General features: G+C 38.1%; 1 protein-coding gene across 1 annotated transcript in view; it reads left to right on the top strand.

The window, feature by feature from the left end:
* The first annotated feature begins 593 nt into the window (after positions 1-593).
* Positions 594-23,890, top strand: part of LOC144978580 (chitotriosidase-1-like) — a 92,923-nt gene continuing 69,626 nt past the window's right edge. The window contains exons 1-2 of the mRNA XM_078924845.1: positions 594-1,558; positions 7,958-8,156. Of these exons, the coding sequence (XP_078780971.1) occupies positions 1,420-1,558; positions 7,958-8,156 (338 nt within the window). The 5' untranslated portion in view covers positions 594-1,419. The remainder of the gene's footprint in view (positions 1,559-7,957; positions 8,157-23,890) is intronic.

Genomic DNA, 23,890 nt, shown 5'->3' on the forward strand with positions numbered 1-23,890 from the left:
ACAACTCTCAATCAAGATTTCCTGAGAGTAAATAAAACACTGTAAATTATATTATTCAGCCGTTGAATTGCTATAAATTTTATGCCTGTCCATAAAAACACTACGATTTCTGATGATGCCTATAATAGGCTCAGTATCAAAGTTGTCACTATCGATTAAGGTAAGTATAGACGATAATTGGTCCTTTAAAAAAAAATTATTTCCGGTGGACTGAAAACACAGTTCCTTCTTCTAAACTTTAAAACATGATTCTTCATGTACTGCTCTTTTCGATGAAAAACATTAGGTACTGTGAAAAAATCGCCTGTATTTTAGTCTAGGCCAAGGGTACTGCGCTTAGAGTTGTGCCAGGCTGGCGGATTTTCCGCCAAATTGGCTGATCTTTTATCATCGTATAGCGGGCGAAAAATGGTCTGGCGCATGGCGGATTTTTGATGATTTGTATACCCTTTAAAAAAGTAAAATTATAGAAATTAAGTCTATTTTTTCTTCTTTTTCCCCTCTAAAGTGACTTTTAGGAGCACCTATTGTGAGATCTATAAAACACAACCTAATTCAGATTATGATTAACGCAGGTGAAAACAATATCCGACATTTTAACTCCCCGCTCAAACAAAATCGAAACTCCGAATCTTCATGCCTTTAAAAGGAAAAATAGATGAGTAGCGTTTCGTAACATAATTTTTATTCAGAGGTAATACACTATTGTTGATTATAAGTGTTATAAATCAAATGGCGGATTTTGGGAAAATGTCCCAAGTGAAGTAGGATAAAGTTGGCGGATTTCTGGCATAAAGCTGGCGGGATTTTTGCAAAGGCTTCTGGCAATACTGTGCGCTTATTCCAGGGTTGCCAGTTTGGCATTTTAAATGCCAGATTCCAAAAATCTGGCATTTTAAAAAACCGTTTGGCATTAGAAAAATCATTTGGCATTTGGCATTTTCTTTTCTTGTATATTATACTTCAAATGACACCTTTTCTTAATTATTTCTAAATGCGTCATGCTAATGTATTTCTTTTTCATTCTTAAAATCCAACCGTGGTGTAGTGGTTTAGCACTCCACTTAGTAGTCAGTAGGTAAAAAAATTACCCCAACAGGAAATTTAGTATAATTCAAAAAAAAAAAAAAAAAAGAAAAGAAAACACGCAAGCCACCAGGATATGATAGTAAATTGTCTATCAAAAGTGAGTAGTGTTCTTAGTGGGGGTGGGAGTCAACAGACTTTGGCATTTTTTTGAGTGTTTTGGCATTTTTTTGAGTCTTCCCCTGGCATTTTGTTGAAAAATAATCTGGCAATCCTGGCTTATTCCTATTGGCCTACGGACATTTTATCAACTATCTAATTAAAACAAAGCGTTGTCATAACAACATTTATTTTTCTTCTTTGAAGTCGACAGTCTGAATCGCATCGCCCAAAATGGTCTTTTCCCAAGAAATTGGCGTTTACAAAGCTGATGGTCTGCAGAGCCTGAGGCTGACAAGTAGCTGGTCAATAATTCAGAAAATGCTACTGATTTATTTTGTCCTTACTTTTCATCACCACATTTTTGGCCATGGTGAGTAGCTCCAACGAGATAGACTTTACTCATAAGTTTGAGACGGTGCGTTTACCTTTCACTTCTACGGCTATTTAATTTATTCAATTGATAAGAACAGATCGAGCCTTTTGGTGGGAGACCTTCCGACTTCCGAAAGCTCCTCGTTCTATTATCTATCTATCTAGATAGCATTTCTTTCGGGAGGCCTTCCGAGAAATATCCTACATCCCCAGTATTATTCTTTTTAATAATGTTCTAGTAATAGGGGGGAAACTTTTTTATATAATGTTCTAGTAGGGGGTTTGGGAGGGGGGAGACTTAAAAAAAAAAAGTTTCCCCCCTCCCAAACCCCCTACTAGAACAAGAATACTGGGGATGTAGGAGCTTTCGGAAGGCCTCCCGTTTTAAAAACTAGAACAAACCTTGATCGATTTGTGAAAGTTTAAAATTTCCAAATTTGACCATTTTTTAAAAATTCTCGGCCGCCATTTTGATTTGTGAAGTATTGAAATGTAGTGCAAAGCAGTCCAAGGTTTTTTTTCTTCTTTTTTTCTCTATACTATTAGGGTTAGCTCAAGGTCGGAGGATTTAAAAAAAAAAAAAAAAAAAGCTCGTGGTCGGAGTTTTTTTTTTCTATTTGGGGTAGTTATAGGTCTAATAAAGGTGCTAAGGTGTTGTTTTTTTAAGTTAAAGTAAAGGTACTAGTTAGGTTGTATTTTTTCTTAGGATTAGTCGAGGGAATATTTGGGTTGTTTCCCTTAGCACGAGGAACTTTCGGAAGGCCTCCCCTTCTGGTTTGTTGATTTTAATTTTGGCCTATTACTAATGACTAGTGTATCATAATCATTATACAGGTCTCATTACCATGCCGTACCAAACGCATTTCACAAAATGTCAGTTTGGTCTTTCATGACCAGTGGTAATTAGACATGGCAGTGTCTATACGTACACAGTAACTGGACACCTAGCCTCAGGATCTATGTACACAGTAACTCCGGAAACTGATTTGCCGCTGCAATACAAGCAGTGGATGGACCTCGCTGTGTGTGTGTGGGTGTGTGTTATTTAAAAAAAATCAAACAATACAATTTATCCCATAAAAAGCGAGATTCAATCTTACTTTAACCTAACACTAGATCTTAGTCTTAATGTTATCATTAAAAGACAAGCTATGCGATTATAGCTTAGGCTTAATTGGTGGAAACGATTTATTCTGCATTAACAATAGGGAAACTATTATCTGGATGAAAAAAAAAAAAATCAGTGTTGCTGTTAAAAGTAAGAGGTTAAAATTGAACGAATCACTTATCGTAAAACACCTCCGTAACACCCCTTTGATCTACGTCATTAGGCGACCCATTGTTTCTTTCATCTTCCCCAATGCCCCTTCTCACTCTCTCTCTCTCTCTTTCTTTCTTGGCATCTCACGGTGAGACGAAAACTTTCAGCTCAGTTTGCTAATACATGTAGGATATGTCTCTCACAAGACCTAGGCTAATGGATTATAAACCAAGACATCGAGTAGTGGGTGTCTAATATCAAACTATAGATTCTCTGTTTGGCCAATTTAATCAAGCATTTGGCAGTCTGGCAGCCCATCTACTGCTTACGTTCTGCCTATAACACACACACACACACACACACACATACACACGCAAAAACAAAAGTCGGGGAGGGGGGGTAGGAGTAGGAATGAAAGAAATCAAGGTCATAATAGTTACTGTACACCAAGCTTAATGCCATCTTCGCCCCTCCCTCCCAAAGCACGGTACAAGGTGTTGTAGATCCGGATCACAAAAGAGACAGATGAGACTTTACTTTGAACATTCTTTCTAAAGCTTTACTCAACTTTTAACACAAGCAGGCATCTATAACAAAAAGAGAAAAACAAAACGTTAGATGTACAAGACACCAAATGTAACCAAAATCACCACATTCTCCGCGGCTTTAAATTCAAACCAACAGTATCATTATTTGGGTCCACTTCTTAAACTATAACTTCTCGTTCTAATGAAGTGAGTCTTGGCAGGTTTTATGACCGGTTCAGGCAGAGAACGAGTTTCTGGCAAAGAAACAGAATCGGGTGGATTGTCAGACACAAGGTTGGTAACATCGGGTGTTTGACCTGGAGCAGTGACGACATCGGGCTCCAGAGTCAACTTTGTCTGATTATCAGGGGTTAGATCAGAAACTTTAGCACCACCCGGTGTACCAACTGACGTGGGTTCAATCTGCCTTTCATTTCCAACAGGAGCTAGATGCCTTAAGGAAACAGTTGATTCATTGCCATCTGGTAAACGGACATGAGCGTATTGTGAGTTCGCTTCGAGTAGATCAACTTCATCCACAATCGGGTCATACTTTGATGTTCTTATATGGCGTCTGAGGTAAACAGGCCCAGGCGATAGGAGCCATGAGGGCAAGGAGCTGCCATTAGTAGAGCGACGAGTATACTGGAACATGCGTTCATGCGGTGTAGCATTTGTTTCAGTGCAGAGAAGCGAACGAACAGAGTGCAGAGAGTCCTGTAGAACCAGTTCCCACTGGTTGATAGACAGTCCTTTGGATTTGAGAGAGAGAGTGATTGCTTTCCATATTGTGTTGTTTAGTCGTTCCATTTGCCCATTCCCTCTAGGGTTATATGGAGTTGATCGGCTAGTTGCTATTCCTTTTTCCTGGAGAAATGACTTCAATTCTTCTGACATAAATTGAGGACCTCTATCAGAATGTACGTAGTGAGGCATGCCAAATATTGAAAACATTTGGTTCAAGCAGTAAATTACAGTGGTTGTAGTCATGTCGGCACATGGGAAGGCAAATGGGAATCGGGAATATTCATCAATCAGAGTTAATAAGTATCTATTCCTAGTAGAGGTAGGCAGTATCCCTTTAAAGTCAATACTAAGCCTTTCCATTGTCTGGGTAGATTTGATGAGGTTGGGCATTTGTTTTGGTTTGTAAAATCTAGGTTTGATTTCAGAGCAGACTGGACATCCAGATGTCATTTTCTTTACATCCTCAACACTGTAAGGTAAGTTCTTTGCTCGTACAAAGTGAATCATTCTGGTCACTCCTGGGTGACTGAGGGCTTCATGAAGGTGTTTTAAATGATCACAAGAAGCAACACTGCATGTAGCTCGAGAGAGTGCGTCAGCAGCATGGTTTTCTGGCCCGGGACGGTAGATTACATCGTAGTCGTAACAAGACAGTTCAATTTTCCACCTTTGAATTTTGTCATTTTTAACTTTTCCTTTTTGCTTCGAATCGTATATGAAAGCCACAGACTTTTGATCCGTAACAAGTTTGAAGTGAGTATTGATTAGGAAGTGACGCCACTTTCTGATTGCTTCCACAATTGCGTAAGCCTCCTTTTCGACCGAAGAGTGGTGTTTCTCACTTGACGAGAGTGTTCGGGAGAAGAAGGCAACAGGGCGACCCTCCTGGTTGAGAGTAGCTGAAATAGCTATGTCTGATGCATCGGACTCTACGGTAAGAGGAAGCTGAGGATCTACAGTTACCAGGACCGCTGTCTCGAGTTCCTCCTTTAGATTGTCAAAGGCCTGAAGTACTTCAGGTGGAGATGGGAATGTGGTGTTATTATTCAGTAAATGAATTTTATCAGAGAAGTGGGATATCCAGGGGGAATAATAAGCGAACATGCCACAGGCCCTTTTCTGAGCTTTGAGTGATGTAGGAGGCTCCATTTGGCGAAGTGGTGTTAGTCTCGAGGGATCAGGTCGTATTTCCCCTTTTGAAATCCTGTAGCCAGTAACATCAATGAGTTCAACACCTATCACGTTCTTGGATTCATTGAAAGTCAGTCCGTGTTTTTGAGCAACTTCTCTGAAGCGTTTTACATTAAAATTATGCTCACACCAGTCGTCTCCACACACAGTTACGTTGTCCAAGTAAGCAAAGGAAGCGGAGAGATCTTCTTGTTTAATTATGGCGTCGATCGTCCTTTGGAATGCGGCAACACCGTTAGTTACACCGAAGGGGATTCTTTTGAAGTGATATAGGTTGCCACACGCCTCGAAAGCAGTATATTCCATATCACTTTCTTTGATAGGTATCTGGTGGTAAGCGCTTTTCAGATCAAAGGTACTGTAATACCTATACTTAGAGATAGACTCTGCCATCTTATCCAGCCTTGGTAAAGGGTACGCATCAAGTAGAGTATATTTATTGATAGTTTGACTATAGTCAATAACTACTGCGCTTAACTGCCAAACAAGAAGCACAAATCACCATCTCTGGCTCAGCAATAGAAGATGTCAGGGAATTTACATACCTTGAAAGCAAAATCAGTCAGTCGGGTGGAACTGATGAAGACATCATCGCTAGAATCAAGAAAGCGTGCCAGGCCTTTGCAATATTGAGACCAATATGGAAAGTGTCCATCATATCCACAAACACCAAGCTCAAAATATTTAACACTAATGTCAAAGCAGTCGTGCTCTATGGGTCAGAGACTTGTGGCGAACAACCTTGACCACATCAGCCAAGATACAAACTTTTGTCAATCGCTGTCTTCGACAAATACTCTGGTTGAAATGGTTTGACAAAGTGCCAAATGCTGACCTTTGGACAAGAACAAACCAAGAACAAATGGATGTCCAGGTCAGATGCAGAAAGTGGAGATGGGTTGGCCATACCCTGCGGAAAGAGCCCTGCAATATGACCAAGCAGGCTCTCGAATGGAACCCACAGGGCAAGAGGAAACGGGGTCGTCCAAAACAGACGTGGAGGTGAAGCCTTCACCAAGATTTGATCGTCTCCAATCTTACCTGGAGTGAGGCAAAGGTCTGTGCCAAGGACAGAAGAAAATGGAAGAGTGCTGTTAAGGCCTTATGCTCCGCCAGGAGCCAAGAGGCATAAGTCAAAGTCAAGTAAGTATGTTGTTAGAAAAGCTTTTTCATTTGTCATTTATATCACAGTTACTTTGACTGACTTTTGTTACTTTTATTTCTATCAGGACTTCCAAGTGATCTATGATTTTGTCTTTCTCATCAAATAAAGCGGGTTTAGACCAAAGATTATAATATAGATATTATGTTCTTTGTTTAGACTACCTGTTGACAGTTACCAAAATCGTAGTTATGATTTGCATTAATTTTATATAATAATCAATCATTAAAATATTAAATAAAAACAAAAAACAGAAACTATACTGCCATGGAAGACTTGTCATGAGGTCAGTTCAATAGAAATCAAGCTACCGTTGTAGGAGATTTCAATCTACTCGGACATACAGATAAGAGTTTCAAAAAGAGGACTTCTTTTGTTTTTGTTTCAAAGAGCACAAAGCACAGACAAGAAGTCAAGAATAGCAAATTAAGTAATATAATATATAAATATATTTATTGACTCAGCTAATAATATAGTACAGGAAAATTATTGAATAGCTGGTTCATAAAAAATCAAATAATTGACTATTATTATACGAACCATAATCAATCTATTGAATTACAAAGTATTTGACATTACCAGGGACTTTGTAAAAGATATGAAAAATAAAATATTATTGGGACTTCAGTATTACCTTACCCTCAATGAATATGTAAAATAACACAATTAAATCTAAGCACTTAAAATAACAATAACACAAGTCACTGCAAACTGTCCTATGCACAAACAGACGAATCAGAATATCATTATCACGACTCGGTTATGTTTAACTTCGCTTGGGTAGACCTCTTTTGCTAGTTTCTCAATGACAGGCTTTAAAACGTGGGTGTATTCATTACCTTTGTGTGTCTAATTATTCATCATTTTATATGACTCCTTTTCTTTGGATATGATTTTTCTTGGCAAATTCCATGGCGAGTGTGAAAGAAGGCTTTCATGGTTATCCATTGTTTTGGGTGTTCATGTTTGGTCAAATATTTTATTAATTATTCATCACACATCTCTGACATGGCGGTTTGAAAAAAAAATAAATCCCAAATTTTGCAAGCTAAAAACAGCAAAATTTGCAAAAATTAACGGTTAATTTTCCTAAAAACCCATAATTAGTTCATGAAAGAGAAAGGTACTTGTTAATGTTTGTTTTTAAGGGTTTCATGGCGCTTGCAACAAATGTACTGTCATATCAGCGCCAGTAAAAAAGAAGAAAATGGGATAATATAAAAGAAACTACTCTTGATTAATTATATTTCACGTTCTACACGAGCTATCAAGTTAAAAGAAGAAAAAAAATTGTCTTTTTTTTTTTTTCCCTTAAAAAAAAAATATTATAAATGTTTTTTGTTTTTTTCCTTGCAAAATCTCGAAAATTTGCAAAAATTTGCAATATATTTGCAATATAATTATATGATTTTTGGCGGCTGCAACGCGGCCTCAAGCGATGCAAAAAACTACCATACCAGAAATCTAATCTAGACCAACACCTTAAAATAATCTACATTTTTTTTTCAGCTGAATCAACTGCCTTAAAGTTCAAGTCAGAGTCATTATCTTCCACCTCAAAGGAAAGGATTTTAGCTTGTTACTACAGGAGCGATCTTAACAATGCTACTTTATTGTCAACAGATGTTTGCACTCATATTATCTATGCCTTTGCCAGTATATCTCAAGATGGAATTGTGCCAGACCCTAAAAGTATGCCTTCAATCAGGTACTTGTTTCGTGATAGGCTCTCTATTTGAACTTGAGCTTTACTATATCCATCAGTCTCTATAATGGGGTACCAAGCCACTTCTGAGTCAAGTGGGTGTAATGATTTTAAAGTGCTTTATATAAGCACAAAACATAGGAGTTAACTTTCATCCATCCAATCGCTGATTGTGATCAACCTTGCTTTACTCTCTTATAGGTGAAGGCACAACATTGTCTTGACCCTTATTATTATTATTATTATTATTATTATTATTATTATTATTATTATTATTATTATTATTATTATTATTATTATTATTATTATTATTATTATTACCAATAACCGATCTTGAGGTTAGTGCAGCTATTTACCAACGTAACAATCATAAGGCCCCGTGAATTGACACCATCAAAGTAGAGGAGCTAAAATGTCTAACTGAACCACACCTAGTAGCTATTGTTAATATGTTTAATGGAATGTTTGAGCATAAAACACATCTTGATCTCAGCTCCGGTTAACTAATTCTGTTAATAAACCAAACAAGAAAAAAGAACCATTAGAAAATCTAAGACCAATTGTCCTTCTTTCAACACTTAGAAAACTGCTCAACGTAATAACACTCAAGAGAATAAGATCAAAGGTGGAGGAATATCTGTCACTGACACAGATGGATTCAGAAAAGATAGGAGGACCATTATAGGCTCATTGGTGGTTGAAAGCCAGAACTGAAAAATACAAAGAAGAGTTCACTATATTGGGCATTGACATGAGCTCTGCCTTTGATACAATCTGCAGAACAAAGCTTTTGAAGGTACTAAACTAATATGTCGAAAAAGATCATATCCGACTTATAAGATCACTGCTGGCAAACACAACACTTACATTTACATCTTGTGCGGAAAGTTTCACGATTAACATCACTGGGAACTCCCCAAGGAGACAGTCTGAGCCCAATTCTTTTTAATTACTTTAAACCGAAAGAAGCTAAACCGAAAAATACCTTAAACCACAAAGAATTTAATAAATTGTACTAGTTTCTTCATTATCTTTGTATTAATTCTTACGATGAACCGAAATACTTCTAAGCAGGACTTTCTTTAAACCGAAACAACTTGAGAGCACCTTCCCTTTTTCTCTTTCTCTATTTTTCTTCAAAAATTCGGGAAGGTGGCCACACGCAATAATGCCCGGCGATATTAAACAAAGAGCGTAGGCAAACACTTCAATCGCTGCACTTGGGCTTGGCCAACACCACAATCGCGCAGACTGGAAAAGGAAGACAACGGGTGCCTGGCAGGCGAAAAATTATGAAAGAGAGAGAGTTGGGGTGTAGAATCACGTAAGCGAGATGTTCTCACTTATGTGTTGATGCTTTGGAACTGACAAATTTTCAACATGACAATATGGGGGGGGGGGGGGGGGGGGGGGGGTTAGCCAACTTACCATTGACATGCCACTTAGTTTAAATGTGTGTATGTGATGGGCTAAAGGGGAGGGAGAGGTTCTATGTAATTGGGCCTTCGAACCTAATGGCTTTTCAAGAAAAGAGGGGTGTGTAGTAGACAGGTTAGCATTGACACTCCTTTTCATTTCCATTTCACTTCACCTCTGAGTAGCTGCGCATCATTCATTATCAATTATCGCACAAGAACTTTCGATTTTATTTTAGATTTACATTTTACTAAAAGATGTCTAAAAGAAAGCAATGTGCTTACACGTTTGAGTTTAAAATCAAAACGCTATGTGAAGTCAATGAAAGAAAAGTTGATCAAGACGGAGATATGTAAAAAAACACGGCATCCCGAACTCAACTCTTTCAACAATTTTGAATGAAAAATGAAAACCCCCAAAAATATTTTTAAAATACACCAAAAAAAAACCCAACAAACAATTAAAATAAAATCATTTAAAAAAAAGTTACGAAGATGGCATTTATTCAACAACTCCATTTAAGGGGAAACCCATGATACGATTAAATGAGCAAATTCCTTAAAGAGTTACTACCCCTGAAAAACATTGCAAAACGGGAACTTGCTTTAAACCAAAATGTCTTTAAACCGAAATGGTTTAGAAGGTCCCCAAAATTTCGGTTTAAAGTAATTCTACTGTATTTGGAAGCAGCACTAAAAGAATTAAGACAAAAACTCCCGATTCCTCAAATCCTTACCCGCGAACTGATCTACGCAGTCGATGTTGATATAATTTTTGATCCAGCAGATCTGGCAAAGCAGCATATACCAATAATGTCCAATACTCTGCGACATTGGAATCTAAAGGTCAACGAATCCAAAACAGAAATTACATTGGTCAACAAGAAACAAGCTGAATGGAAAAGTGTAAGAAAATTTGGAAGCTTGATTAATGAGAATGAAAACATCAAACGGAGAAAAATCCTAGCTCAAACTGCATTCAGAGAAACTACACAACATTTGGAACACAGGACGAACATCGTTTATGAAAATAAAAGAATACGCCTTTACGAAGCGCTAGTCCTGCCAATCCTTATGTACAACTATGGTACCCGTGGTCTTACAAAAAAGAATTTGGACACCCAGGACTCCCTTCATCGCAAGCAATTGAGACTAGTTATTGGGGTACATTGGCCAAACAAAATCAGTGATGATGTATATGACAGATGCAGAGTACAACCAGTCAGTATGCGAATAAAGATGGAAATTTTTCGGACACGTGCTCAGACGAGAAAAATATTCCAGCACAAACCTTAATGGATGATTACTTCAAACAAGGAGTCAAATACAGAGGATGTACACCAACTTCACTTCCAACAACATTGAATCAATATCTTAGAAAATATCAAATATATTTAGAAACAACAACTGAAGAACTGATTTCAACAACACAAGGAAACATTCAATTTTCACCACCTTAATACACATGATGACACCACCTTAATACACATGATGACATTCAAAAGCTAAGAACACTTGCACTGGACAGAGATTTATGGAAACAAATTACTAAATGGATACTAGAAACAGACTGACACTCTCACTCAAAGTAACAACACACACATCGCAGCCATATTCATTCATTCATTCATTATTATTATTATTGTTATTATTATTGTTACTATTATTATTATTATTATTATTATTATTATTATTATTATTATTATTATTATTATTATTATTATTATTATAGATAATAAATTAGATTCTCTTTATTCATCCCATAGGGGAAATTTGTCTCTAGGGTAGACTGGAATAACCCAGGCATCAGCCACAGTGCAGCGCTGCAAACTGAGCTAAGGCGAGGTGACTTGCTCAAGGCCACACAACATAGTGGGTATTCAAACGTTCAAACTAAGTACCTTTCAGATATGAAACAAAAACCATGCCGCTTAGCCACGTTGTCACCTTCTTCTTCTTCTTCTTCTTCTTCTTCTTCTTCTTCTTCTTCTTCTTCTTCTTCTTCTTCTTCTTCTTCTTCTTCTTCTTCTTCTTCTTCTTCTTCTTCTTCTTCTTCTTCTTATTTGATATAGTGCCATTATCCACAGAGGCGCTTTACAATAGTTGTTTTGGTATCACACAAGTTCAATCATTCGACTACAAAATCAGCACAACAGTCACACACATATTATTATGTTCAAATGTCACAGAGAATTGCAATAAAGAGAATGAAAAAGATTGGTTTTTATAATAACAATAATAATGATATAATCTTTATTGTCCAAAATATGGCAATTTGTCATTTGGTTTACAATCTTTGAAATTAAAAATACAAAACATGGTATAGATAAACAAAAATACATTAATAAAAGGGTAGCCCTATTTAAGACGAATATTATCAGCCATCGTTGCTGTACGTAAGGACAAATATCATAGTATTACTTTCACTATTCATACTTCAAACTAAAGCTGGGCATTATTCCAAATTGTTTTCACTGTGCAAGATTTGATTCTGCATAGGTATATTGATATAGAGGTATCCATAAGAATAAGATAGATGATATGACCCCCCCCCCCCCCTTCACGACCTGTCTGTGAGTGAAATAATTGGTCATGTGTGTGTATGTGTTTTTTTTGTTGTTTTTTTTGGATGTTTTTGTAAGCGATGATGCAATTAATCATTGTAGTGTATTGTAGATTGCTAATGATAATTTGTTAAGTAGAAAACGTCAACAATAGTCAGCCATTTTGGAATCGAAGTGATTCTTTTTATTCTTGAAATAACGTAATCGAATACTGCTATTTGGGTACTCAGGTATCCCACAATCTCCCCCTTAAAAAAAATTAGATGATTAAAAAAAAAAATGAGCTATTATACTTTCGCTCGTTTTGGTTTACATAATTACATTCATTCTTACATTTGTTTTATACAGCTTAAATGATTAATTAAGAGTTAATGAGAAAGAAAAAAAAAGAAAAATTATCTCATATATCAATGATGAGTAAGAAAAAGTGTTTCTTCTGTGTAGAACTAAACTAGTTGAAGTGGTCAACAGTTCATAATGATAAAAGAAAACACAGTAATGGACTCTAATAGTCTTAACTAGTGTCAACTTCATGCGGCTGTGTAGATGCAAAGTGTTTTTGTGTTTGTGGTCGTAACGTCACGAATATTTCTTCCAATATTATAGTCAAGCTTAAGGCTTATAAATGGCCATGCCTACAGTGTGAATTTGTTAGGTTTTCTCACGTTGCGACCACTTCTCGTAGTGTAAGGTGCACTTGTAGTGTTGTGATTGTTTTGAGATTGCGTTCTCTGTGACATGTTGTCAGAGAGAGTTAGAGAATTTGGGAATTCTCTATGTGGTGAGGGCGGGACCTCGACCTGTGACCGCGTAGAATTTGGATCTCGGTCATTCGCTGGGGTTGTTTGAACCATGGTTGGTATCTCTGTCGTTCTGAAGTTTGGGACGATGTCCAATAGTGGTGCTGGTGCTGGTTTGCTTGTGATTGCAGGGGTGTTTGTGTGAACAATTTGGTCGGAGTGTCGTCTCCATATGGCTCCGGGAGCTGTTTTGACTTCAAAGGTGCGTGTTCCCGTTTGGGCATGTATTACGCCGTGTTGCCATCGTTGGTGTCCGCGGTAGTCTCGGACCAGGACGTTGTCTCCGTTGTCGAAGTTCCTGGTGTTGGCAGAAGAGTGAGTACGAAGCTGACGGTCTTGACATGAAGATACTCTTGTATGAATGCTTGGTCGAATGATGTCTAGGTGAGTTCGCAGATGTCTGCCAAACATAAGTGATGCTGGGCTCTCGTTTGTTGTGGTGTGCGGTGCATTCCTATAAGCAAACAGGAATCTTGCCAGTTTTGTATGGATGGTACCCTTCTCATCTTTTGAAGCTTTCATTGCTTGTTTGAAAGTTTGGACCATTCGCTCAGCCAGCCCGTTGGTTGCTGGGTGGTAGGGTGTGCTAAGGGTGTGCTTGATTCCATTGACCTTTGTGAAGGATTTGAATTCATGGGATGTGAACTGCACACCGTTGTCAGATACGAGCTGTTCAGGTAAACCAAATCTTGCAAAAAGATTGCTCAATATATTGATTGTTGAAATGGATGTGGCATTGGATGTCGGTATTATTTCGGCCCATTTGGAATGGGCGTCGACGACCACTAGAAACATTAATCCCATGAATGGTCCCGCGAAGTCTATTTGAATTCTTTGCCATGGCTTGTCAGGCCAGTGCCATGGGTGAAGAGGAGCTTTCGGTGGATCAGGTTGAACTGAAGCACAACCAGGGCACCCTTTTGTAGTTGCCTCGATTTGTTTGTCAATAGCAGGCCACCAGAAGTATCCCCTAGCCAAGTTTTTCATTTTGACTATACCAATGTGTCCTTCATGAAGAACACTTAAGATTTTTGCATGCAGTTTTTGTGGAGGGATGAGTCTGTATCCCCAAAAGAGACAGTTTTGTTGCACTGACAGTTCGTTTTGTTTGTTGAAGTAAGGTTTCAGTTCTTCGTTGACTGTGTTTGGCCATCTGTCAGTTTGGACGTAATGTATGACTTGTGACAGTGTTTTGTCGTGGCGTGATTCTTTGGCAACGTTTGCTGCGTTGACTGGTAAGGACTCTATTACTTCTGTATAGAATAGTTCATCTGCTGAATCGGCCTCTTGACTTGAGTTTGTGGTGGGTAAAGGCAATCGTGAAAATCCGTCTGCATTAGCGTTTGACTTGGAGTTCCTGTATTCGATTGAGTAGTCGAAGGCTGAAAGGAAAATTGCATATCTCTGTTGTCTGGCTGCAGACATTGCAGGGACTGGTTTTGTGGGCGAGAAGATGTATTTGAGTGGCTGATGGTCAGTGATTAGTGTAAAGTGCCTGCCACATACATAATTGAAGAACTTTTTAACACCCCATGTGATAGCTAGGGCTTCTCTGTCTAGTTGGGAGTAATTCTGTTCTGCCTTATTGAGGGTTCTTGAGGCGTATGCAATAGGTCTTTCGTCGCCTTCTGGTGTGATGTGCGAGAGAACGCAGCCGATGCCGTATGGTGAAGCGTCACAGGCGAGTCGCAATGGTCGATCGGGGTCGTAGCGCATGAGGACTTTGTCCGAAGCGATCATTGTTTTTATTTGAATGAAAGCGTGATCAGCTTCAGTTGACCATTCAAATTTTGTGTTATCCTGTAGAAGATTGTACAGTGGCTTCGCAATTTGAGCTACATTTTCCAGCCACTTGTGGTAATAATTTACAAGCCCGAGGAATGATCTGAGTTGTGTTTTGTTTGTTGGCTGTGGTGCGTCGATGATGGCCTTGACCTTGTTTTCGGTTTTGTGCAAGCCATTTTTGGTTATTTTGACACCGCAAAAGATAACTTCGTCTTGGAAGAATTGGCATTTTTCAAGATTGACCTTCAGTCCATACTCTTGAAGTCTAGCTAGGACTATTAGCAGATTTTGCCAGTGTTCATCGTTTGTTTTCCCTGTGACTATCATGTCATCTTGGTTGCATTGAACTCCGGGTGTTCCCTGGAGGATTGTGTCTATTGTCTTTTGCCAAATTGCTGGTGACGAAGAAATACCAAACGCTAAACGGTTGAAGGAATACAGTCCTTTTGACGTGTTGATTGTTGTTACTTTTTGTGACGCACTGTCTAAAGGGAGCTGAAGGTATGCTTGTCTCAGATCAATTTTAGAGAATGTTTGACCTTGTTCCAAAGTAGCTAACATGTCTTCCATTTTTGGCATTGTGTATTGCTCTGTGTTAAGTGCTGGGTTGACTGTTACCTTGAAGTCACCACATATTCTCACTGTTCCATTGCTTTTCAATACGGGTACGATGGGTGTGGCCCAATCCGAGGTTGCAATTTTTGTGATTATCCCTTGTTCTTCTAAGTTGTCTAGTTCTTTCTCAACTTTTTGTTTTAAGGCGTACGGCACTGGTCTGGCTTTGTGGAATTTGGGAACGGCTCCCTCTTTTAGATGAAGTGTTGCCTCTATTCCTTTTATTTTTCCAATTCCATCTGAAAATATATCTTGAAACTGAGCTTTCAATTTTTCTGTATTGAATCTATCTTTAGGTGTCGTCATCTGATGTATGCTCTGCCAGTTCAGTTTTATAGCGGCCAACCAGTTTCTTCCCAAAATAGGATTGCTGCCTTTGTCAAGTATAAGGAGTGGAAGTATTTTCTTCTGATTGTTGAGTTCTACATGAACTGAAATTTTTCCCAGTGGAATAATGGTTTCACCTGTGTATGTTTTCAGACGAACAGCTGTCTTTTCCAAATTTGGGAAGGTTTTGAATGTTTTTGTGAAGTCCCTCTTCGTCATCACTGAAACAGCAGATCCTGTGTCAACTTCCATTTTTGTAGGAATATTATTGATTTGCAAGTCTACCTTTATTTTTGGTGTGTTTCCTTCCATGTGAAACATTTCCAGTGTAAAATTATCTTCGGAAACATTGTCTTCATCTAGCTCGTGAACTTGTCGGGATTGTGAGGTTCTGTCTCCTCCTCTCCTCTGTTGTTGGCTGCCCTTCCTGGCCTGACACACTCTCTGAATGTGTCCTTGTTTGTTGCATGACTTACACACTGCATCACGGAGGTAGCAGTCGGCTCTCCTGTGGTTATTTTTCCCACATGATTGGCATGGTGGATATGTTTGTGAGTTATGTCTTCTGTTAGTAGGTAAAGGCTGATTTGTTTTTATAATGTTGAGATCAGCTGTTGATTTGCCGGATGTTGTTGTGTGGATTTCCGCTGCATCTCGCTGGGCAGTTTCCATTGCAAGTGCCAAAGCTGTTGCAGATTCTAAAGTGAGATTTGGCTCTTGCAAGAGTCTCTTTTGTATGGTTTCATCGCGTATTCCGCAAACAAATCTGTCACGCAGAGACATTTTTAAATTGTCTCCGAATTTGCAGTGTTCAGCCAACCGTTTTATGGATGCTAAAAAATCCGGAAGCGATTCGTCCATCGCTTGACTGCGTTTATGAAACTTGAATCTTTCAACTATCTCAAGTGGAGGGGGGCAGTAATGGTTGGACAGCAGTTTGCAAAGTTCTTCATAACTTTTACTAAAGGGAAGGTCGGGTGACGTCAAACATCGTAGTGTGTTGTACGTTTTAGCCCCGATGGATGATAGCAGAGTTGCTGTTTGTTTCTGTTCGGCAATGTCGTTTGCAACAAAAAACGCATCCAGTCTTTCTTTATAGTTTGTGAAGGACTCTAGTCCTTCGTTGAAGGTGTCGGGTCTTGGCATGTTGGTATGTACACGTACAAGACTGGAGAATGCAAGCTCAATAGTTGGTAGTAGTCTGTCAATAGACTATAGTTTTATGGCTTGGTAGAATGAAAATACATGTAAACGTTATTGCACTTATCTGGGTTCTAGATGCTCGTCGCCATTTGTAGTGTATTGTAGATTGCTAATGATAATTTGTTAAGTAGAAAACGTCAACAATAGTCAGCCATTTTGGAATCGAAGTGATTCTTTTTATTCTTGAAATAACGTAATCGAATACTGCTATTTGGGTACTCAGGTATCCCACAATCATCTCTAGGTGATCGGTCTCGTATCATGAATCACATTTTTGAGAGTGGATGGTCATAGTCATAAGCACAGCATATGATCTTTCCAACTGTCTTTGCTGTGTACCATCTTCCTTTTTAATTTTTAAGACACTAAAATTACCTAAAGTCTTGCAAATGCTTTTAAGCCTTAAAAATTTTCGTAATATACCAATACAGTATTTTAAGGATAAAAAATACTGCTAAAATCATCAGATGTGATGGGAAATATTTTACAATATTTGTGATAGGTAAGCACGAATAGTGTCATGATAACTATCCATACTTCACACGAAAGCTGGTCAATATACAGAGTATTGTTTGACTTTACAAGATTCAATTCTCAAAGAGAATGATGCACTGATGACTTTAACATATATGATAAAGTTGCATTAACATTAACAGTCATAGATCATACAGGTTTGCCATGGAACAATGCTTTTTTACTCTGAGTGGGTTTGTTTAAAGAATAGCAATACATTACCCCTTTAAATACCAAAATAACTATACACAGACCAAATTCCAAAAGTCGTGTATTTTAAAACGATTTTCCATGCTTTTAACTCCTCCCGCCAGTCTCTGCTTGATGCTCTGTCCATTCTGCAGACAGCCTGGGGTAAAGTTAGCCTGTTTTAGGAGGGCTGGCTTTGTTCAGCACGAGGTCCCGCTCACTGATGATAGAGAGACTTCTATGGACATAGAGCCATTACTATCTCGTCTTTATGCAGAAAACAAAATTGGCCAGGCTCTGTATGAATCTGTTGATGATGAGGTAATTTCCACAGACCCCAGCAGTGCGATGACGGCAGATGTCACAGATGGACCAAAAATGGTTGACGATGATGATGATAATGACGATGACCATGGCATGGATCAGCCTCCTGTCACCTATTCTGTTGTTCAGGACAGCTTGCAGTTGCTCTCGTTGTATGCAATGTAGAGAGAAAGCAGCGGAGAGATCACTAATAAAAATACCATTACCAAGTTAGAAGCCCTTCTTGAATCTCATCATCAAGGCCAGAGGGTGCAGCAGAACATTTCTCAATTCTTCGGGAGGAAGTGAAATTATCCTTATGTAACAACTCTTTTCAGGGCCATCCATTAACAACGGCCCTTCTCAGGGCTATAATTATTCCAGATTGGCTTGCTTTGTTCACATGCATTTTTGCTCATTTGGTTACACTCTGATCAAGTTGATTTTTGGTTAAGTTGATTTTTTTTTTCTATTCCCCTGGGTTCGTCTTATCTGGAGACTACTTTATTGAAAATGATAGAATGTGAAAATGTCGCCATCTTGGTCATCATTTTTGCTGTGGTGCATTCAAAATAAATTGGAGATAGGCAGATTTAGATATAAAAATGTGTGTGATTCCTTGTATAATTACATAATACGAAGTAAAATGAACTTACTGTCATGTAAAAATATAATGATATCTTGATAAAGACGATGTAAAACACTTAAAATGGACAGGAAAGACAAGACATTGTAAACCTATCTGAAGACTGACAGACTTTCACATTGTCAGGTTTTGGTGATAAAGAATTCCATACAATTGGAGTGGAATATATATTGCAAAACCTCGCTCAACAAACTTGTTCTTGGGATACTTTTCTCCATTAACGAAGAGCTAGCGGATCACAGAGATCGAGTTGGCTAATATTCCCTCATAAGGCAGTCAAGTATTGGAAGCCAGTGTAGTTACTTAAGGACTGGTGTTATATGGTTTTAGGGCTTTGTATGGGCTTGCAAGCAGCTTTTTTTTCCATCAACTATAGTCTGTTTTTTGGGAGGCTGTACACAGTGGGTTTCAATAATAATGATAATAATAATAATAATAATAATAATAATAATAATAATAATAATAATAATAATGATGATGATGATGATGATGATGATGATGATGATGATGATGATGATGATGATGATGATGATGATGATCATCATCATGATCATCATCATCATCATCATCATCATCATCATCATCATCATCATCATCATCATCATCAGCACTGTCCCTGCGGAAAGTTGCCATTTAAAACCCCATAAGTTGCAAAAAGTTGCCATAAAAAAGGGCAAAAGTTGCCATAAAAAAGGGCAAAAGTTGCCATAAAAGTTGCCAAATTTTGCGGAACATTATCTGACAAGGGGGGGGGGGGGGGGGGGGGGGGGGATTCGCAAACGCACAAACAAAGGCCAAAGTTTCAATTTAAACCACATCTGTTTATTACCTCAGCAACAGTAATATTAATAATGATAATGATAATAATACAGTATACTGGCGTTATACTGGCACGGTCAGTCATCACCAAAAAGTGTGCTAGTATCCGATCGTGCCGGAATCCGATAAAGGCCTTTAAGGCCCTTGGACCAAGAGATTCTTTGTATCTCCTGATTTCTGTAGCAGGCACCTCTTTCATTCCAGGCAGAGATGAAAGATCAGTGTCATCAAACATAATAAGGCTGCTAGGATCAAAAAAAGGCAACTGTTTAATAAATTGAATCCCTGGTTGGCCTTCTGTGGACATATACTTGTCCAACTTTTGACTGGCACCAGAAAAGGCCTGGCAGAACTTTACTGTCCTGCATCTCCAGTTTTTCACGCTGGTCCATGCCTTCAGGGAAAAACCGCTCTGCCTCAGGCAATGACATGCCACACGCATCAAATTTAACTTTCAAGTCCTCCAGTCTTGACCATGCCTACAAATACACACACATAGAGTTATCGAACTCGAAGCCCAGTCAGTCTACAAGGGTTGTGCGGTCAAAAAAAGCTCAGTATCCAGTTAGTTAAGGGAAAAGTCCACCAAAAAAAAATATTCAGGAAAATCGCAAAAATCGCGGACAGTCGCGGCCGCAAAAAACGACGGGGACAGTTAGCAGCATACCGAGCACCTAGATATCGCTTAAGCATCAATGTTTATGTGTCACACTAATTCAATACAGTTATATTATTATTGTGGTTTGCGTAATAATATGGTTCAAATCAAATATCAGGTTGAAAATGTCCGTATCACCATCTTCTTTAACATGACCGTCATGAACCGCCTCAACCCCATCACCAACAATCCCGTGATTAATGATTAAGTCACTTAACCCATTAAATCATGGCGTTGACAATGTACTAAATCTTGTACTAACTACTAACAATTATATTTTGGCAAAGTGCAGTATTGAGGTGGATTGGTCAAAATGATTAATTTGTCATGAGGTAAAAAAAAATAAAATTAGAATGCCCAGCTCTGTCAAAGCGGAAATCTTGTGGTCTTGTGGTACGTGACTTTTGTAGCGTCGCGTTCTACCAGCTATGGTGTTAAGACTTTTAACGGATTAGCAAATGATAGTGGCAAGCTAGATTTGTCTGTTGAAGACTGCTCTGAGGATACACTGGAGGTCCTGAAGCAAAATTATACCAAATGGCACAAATTATGTCGCTCTTGATATACAGCCACAAAAAATCAGAAGGCTCGCTGTGAAAAATGAGAAATCACAAGAAAACTTGTCAAATTATCCCGATCTAGACAATCTCTCATCATCCCATTGTCCAAGGAGGCAGAATATGCGTTTCCCTCAGATGACGTTATCACAAGAAATAGGACACATTATATGCTTTGCAACAAAAAGATGAAGCTTCCCTCCATTCAATAATGACAAAAGACATGAATGAAAATATCCGCGTGGCTGCAGAAATTGTAAACGATGTCCAGATTCTCTCCATATTCTCAAATAGCGATTTGATTGCGCAGGGAGTTCATTATCAGAAGATTTGTCATGTCCGTTTTATGAACATCAAAAAATGCTGGATATTACCAAAACAAAGTTCTAGTTTTGCTGTTGCTGAAATTTTTTCTTCTTCTTCCTCTTCCTCTTCAAGCTGAAACTTCCTCGTGGAAGGCTCAGCAGCAGTTTACCCAACTGTTTTACTGGGAGTTATCCAAATTGTTCCTAAGTCGTATAGTTGAGGGCAGAAACAAGTGAAGATGGTAGTCCACTCTAGATTGTGGCAACATAAATTTGCCAGGTTTCCTCTTGTTCTGTTGGAGGCCGTGTAATGACACCTGACCTGGTATTTCTGACCTTTGTAAAATACATTTAGTTTATTCTTCTCTCTCCTTTCCTTAAATGGTTCCAAATGGGGTGTCATATATGACTTTGATTTGTTTGAGGATTTTGTTGAACGAATTTTATAGCTTTTTTAGATTGATTCTATTTACCTAATTTCGGAGGTGTGATCGGGACACCATACCTTACCGCTTTACTCGAGTGTTGGTCTAACAACATAAACTTTATAGCATTTCTCTTTTATGGTTACTTTGTAGCCGATGAGATTTCTGCTCAAGAATCCCAGGGTGGAGGTTCCCTTCCTGTGTATGTTTGCAATGTGGTCTTTCCAGGTCCTTTTTGGAGCCATGCTATATATAAAACATTCAAGTATAGAACAGAGCAAAGAGAGAGAGAGAGAGAGGAGAGAGAGAGAGAGAGAGAGAGAGAGAGAGAGAGAGAGAGAGAGAGAGAGAGAGAGAGAGAGAGAGAGAGAGAGAGGGTCCATAAATTGCCAGAATTAATCAAGATGTATAGCAATGCAGCAAAGAATGCTGTGAATGAGGTTGCACTCAGTCGTATGTTCACCCAATCAGGTTCAGAGACAGACTCCAGCCGGCCCTACCAGGCTAACCTCAGGAAAGGAAACATTTTTAGCCTTCAATAAGACAACATAATATGGTTTTCTTGAACACACTGCCATGGAAAAAGCTGACGAGGTATTGGCTTATCTTGCGTCGTTAAAATAATTCAAACAAAGAGATCAGGATAAACTAGAAAAAAGGCTGCTGTTGAATTCTCTCAAGCCTACCAAGAAAAATGTGTTCCACAGACATTTGTCTAATAAATATGATTTTTGTTGGATCCTAATCATCTAAAAATGTTAATATATATACATCACGAAGAAAGTCTTCCATTTTCGAAATTAATAGTTAACAACATCACCATAATTACTACCACTATCACCACCACCACCACCTCATCATCACCATACTCATCATCATCATCATTATCATCATCGTCATCATCATCATCAACAACATCATCGTCATCATCACCACTACCACAATCACCACCACCTCATCATCATCCCCACCACCATTATAAATACTAATTTCTCCATAATCACCTCATCATCATCATCATCATTATTACCAACATCACCTCCACCATCATCTTCACCACGATGAAGACCAACCCAACACAAGTAAAACTAACACCAGCACCATCTCCTCCTCTCCCATCACCCCCCTTCCAGTCCTCATAATAAAGCTATACTACCGGCCCATACGGTCCTATATCACATAAAGTCACATTTTTAACAATGATAATTATTTAAGCCAAAATAATCAGCCGCTTACACGGGCTAAAAATATCATATTATTAAAGCGCCGAATTGTCAACAAATATTTCATTGATTACGTCCCTTTGTTTTAATATAGCTCATATAGGCGGATTTTCATCTCCCTATTTTACACTGTTAGAGGAATTTCTCAATGTGGTTCTATATCAACAACGAGTAATAGTGGTCTCAAGTTACTTTGTACCAAATTTGGTGCTTTCATCACTAATTTGCACAATTTTACCCTAATTCCCCTAGCTATGTAGTGAACATGAGTATGTGTTGATATATGGAGGAAGTCTGTTGAAAAAATGTCTCTCCTTTCATTGGCTGTCCAACATTATGAGATTGGATATTTTATCATGCATTCTTGTCCAAATATGCAAATGTGAAAAAAATTGTATCCAACCATCGTGATATTCTGGGAACTCTTTTCACTATATGTCACCTATAACTTCCAAACGGTATTATATCCGAGTTAACCAAATAGCAAAAAGGATTTAACAGTAAAACGATTGGTCATTACATGTGAAAATATAGATTTTGTTAGTTTAACAGATTTTGATAATTCTCTTTAATGAACACACAAAAACTCAACACGTCCTACAGTTTTGTCAGTTTAACAGATATTGATCATTCTTTTTAATAAAATGCAAAAACTCAACACAAGTGTTTTGGCTTTGTCAGTTTTACAAATTTCTCTTTAATAATCACACAAAAACTGAACACGTCCTTTAGTTTTGTCAGTTTAACAGATTTTAGCCATTCTCTTTAGTAAAACACAAAACACAAGTTTTATAGATTTAGTAGAAAATCAATTTTGAACATTTTCATTCAGCCGACATGATACCGTTTTGAGGAAATAGGTAACAAATTTTCATGACTTTCAAACTGGTTGCTTTTCTCACGCATGAACGAGTGTCATTTTACTATACGATAATTTTCTTCCATAACTCTTATATGTAGAGGTGGAAAATCTTCACTCCTCACAGATACTGTTACAATAATTCTGTTCATTCCAAATAGACGATTCTGGGAAATTGTTTAGACATGCCAATACCAGTGTTAGAATAATTTACAATAATGTCATAATAAAATAATAAATTTGCTCTTTCTTGGGTCGTCATGTTTTTGATTATGAATTTAGAACTGAAACCAGCAACAAGCTGGCATGGGCTGAATGAGCAAACAAAACAAACAAACAAAAAACACAAAAGAAATCAAAATAGAAAAAAACAAACAAAAACTACCAAATTAAAACCCACAAACAAAAAACCAAAAAACCAAACAAATAACTAGAATGGACAACATAAAATAAAAAGAATCTTTTGGTGGCATAAAACAACGAGAGTCATTCCATTGACCCAACGCAATCTAACGCCTCAAACTGAAATAA

This window comes from Berghia stephanieae, chromosome 8 (genome assembly GCF_034508935.2).
Source record: "Berghia stephanieae isolate SIO BIC M18660-M18661 chromosome 8, UCSD_Bste_1.3, whole genome shotgun sequence".
In the NCBI taxonomy this organism is placed as follows: Eukaryota; Metazoa; Mollusca; class Gastropoda; order Nudibranchia; family Aeolidiidae; genus Berghia; species Berghia stephanieae.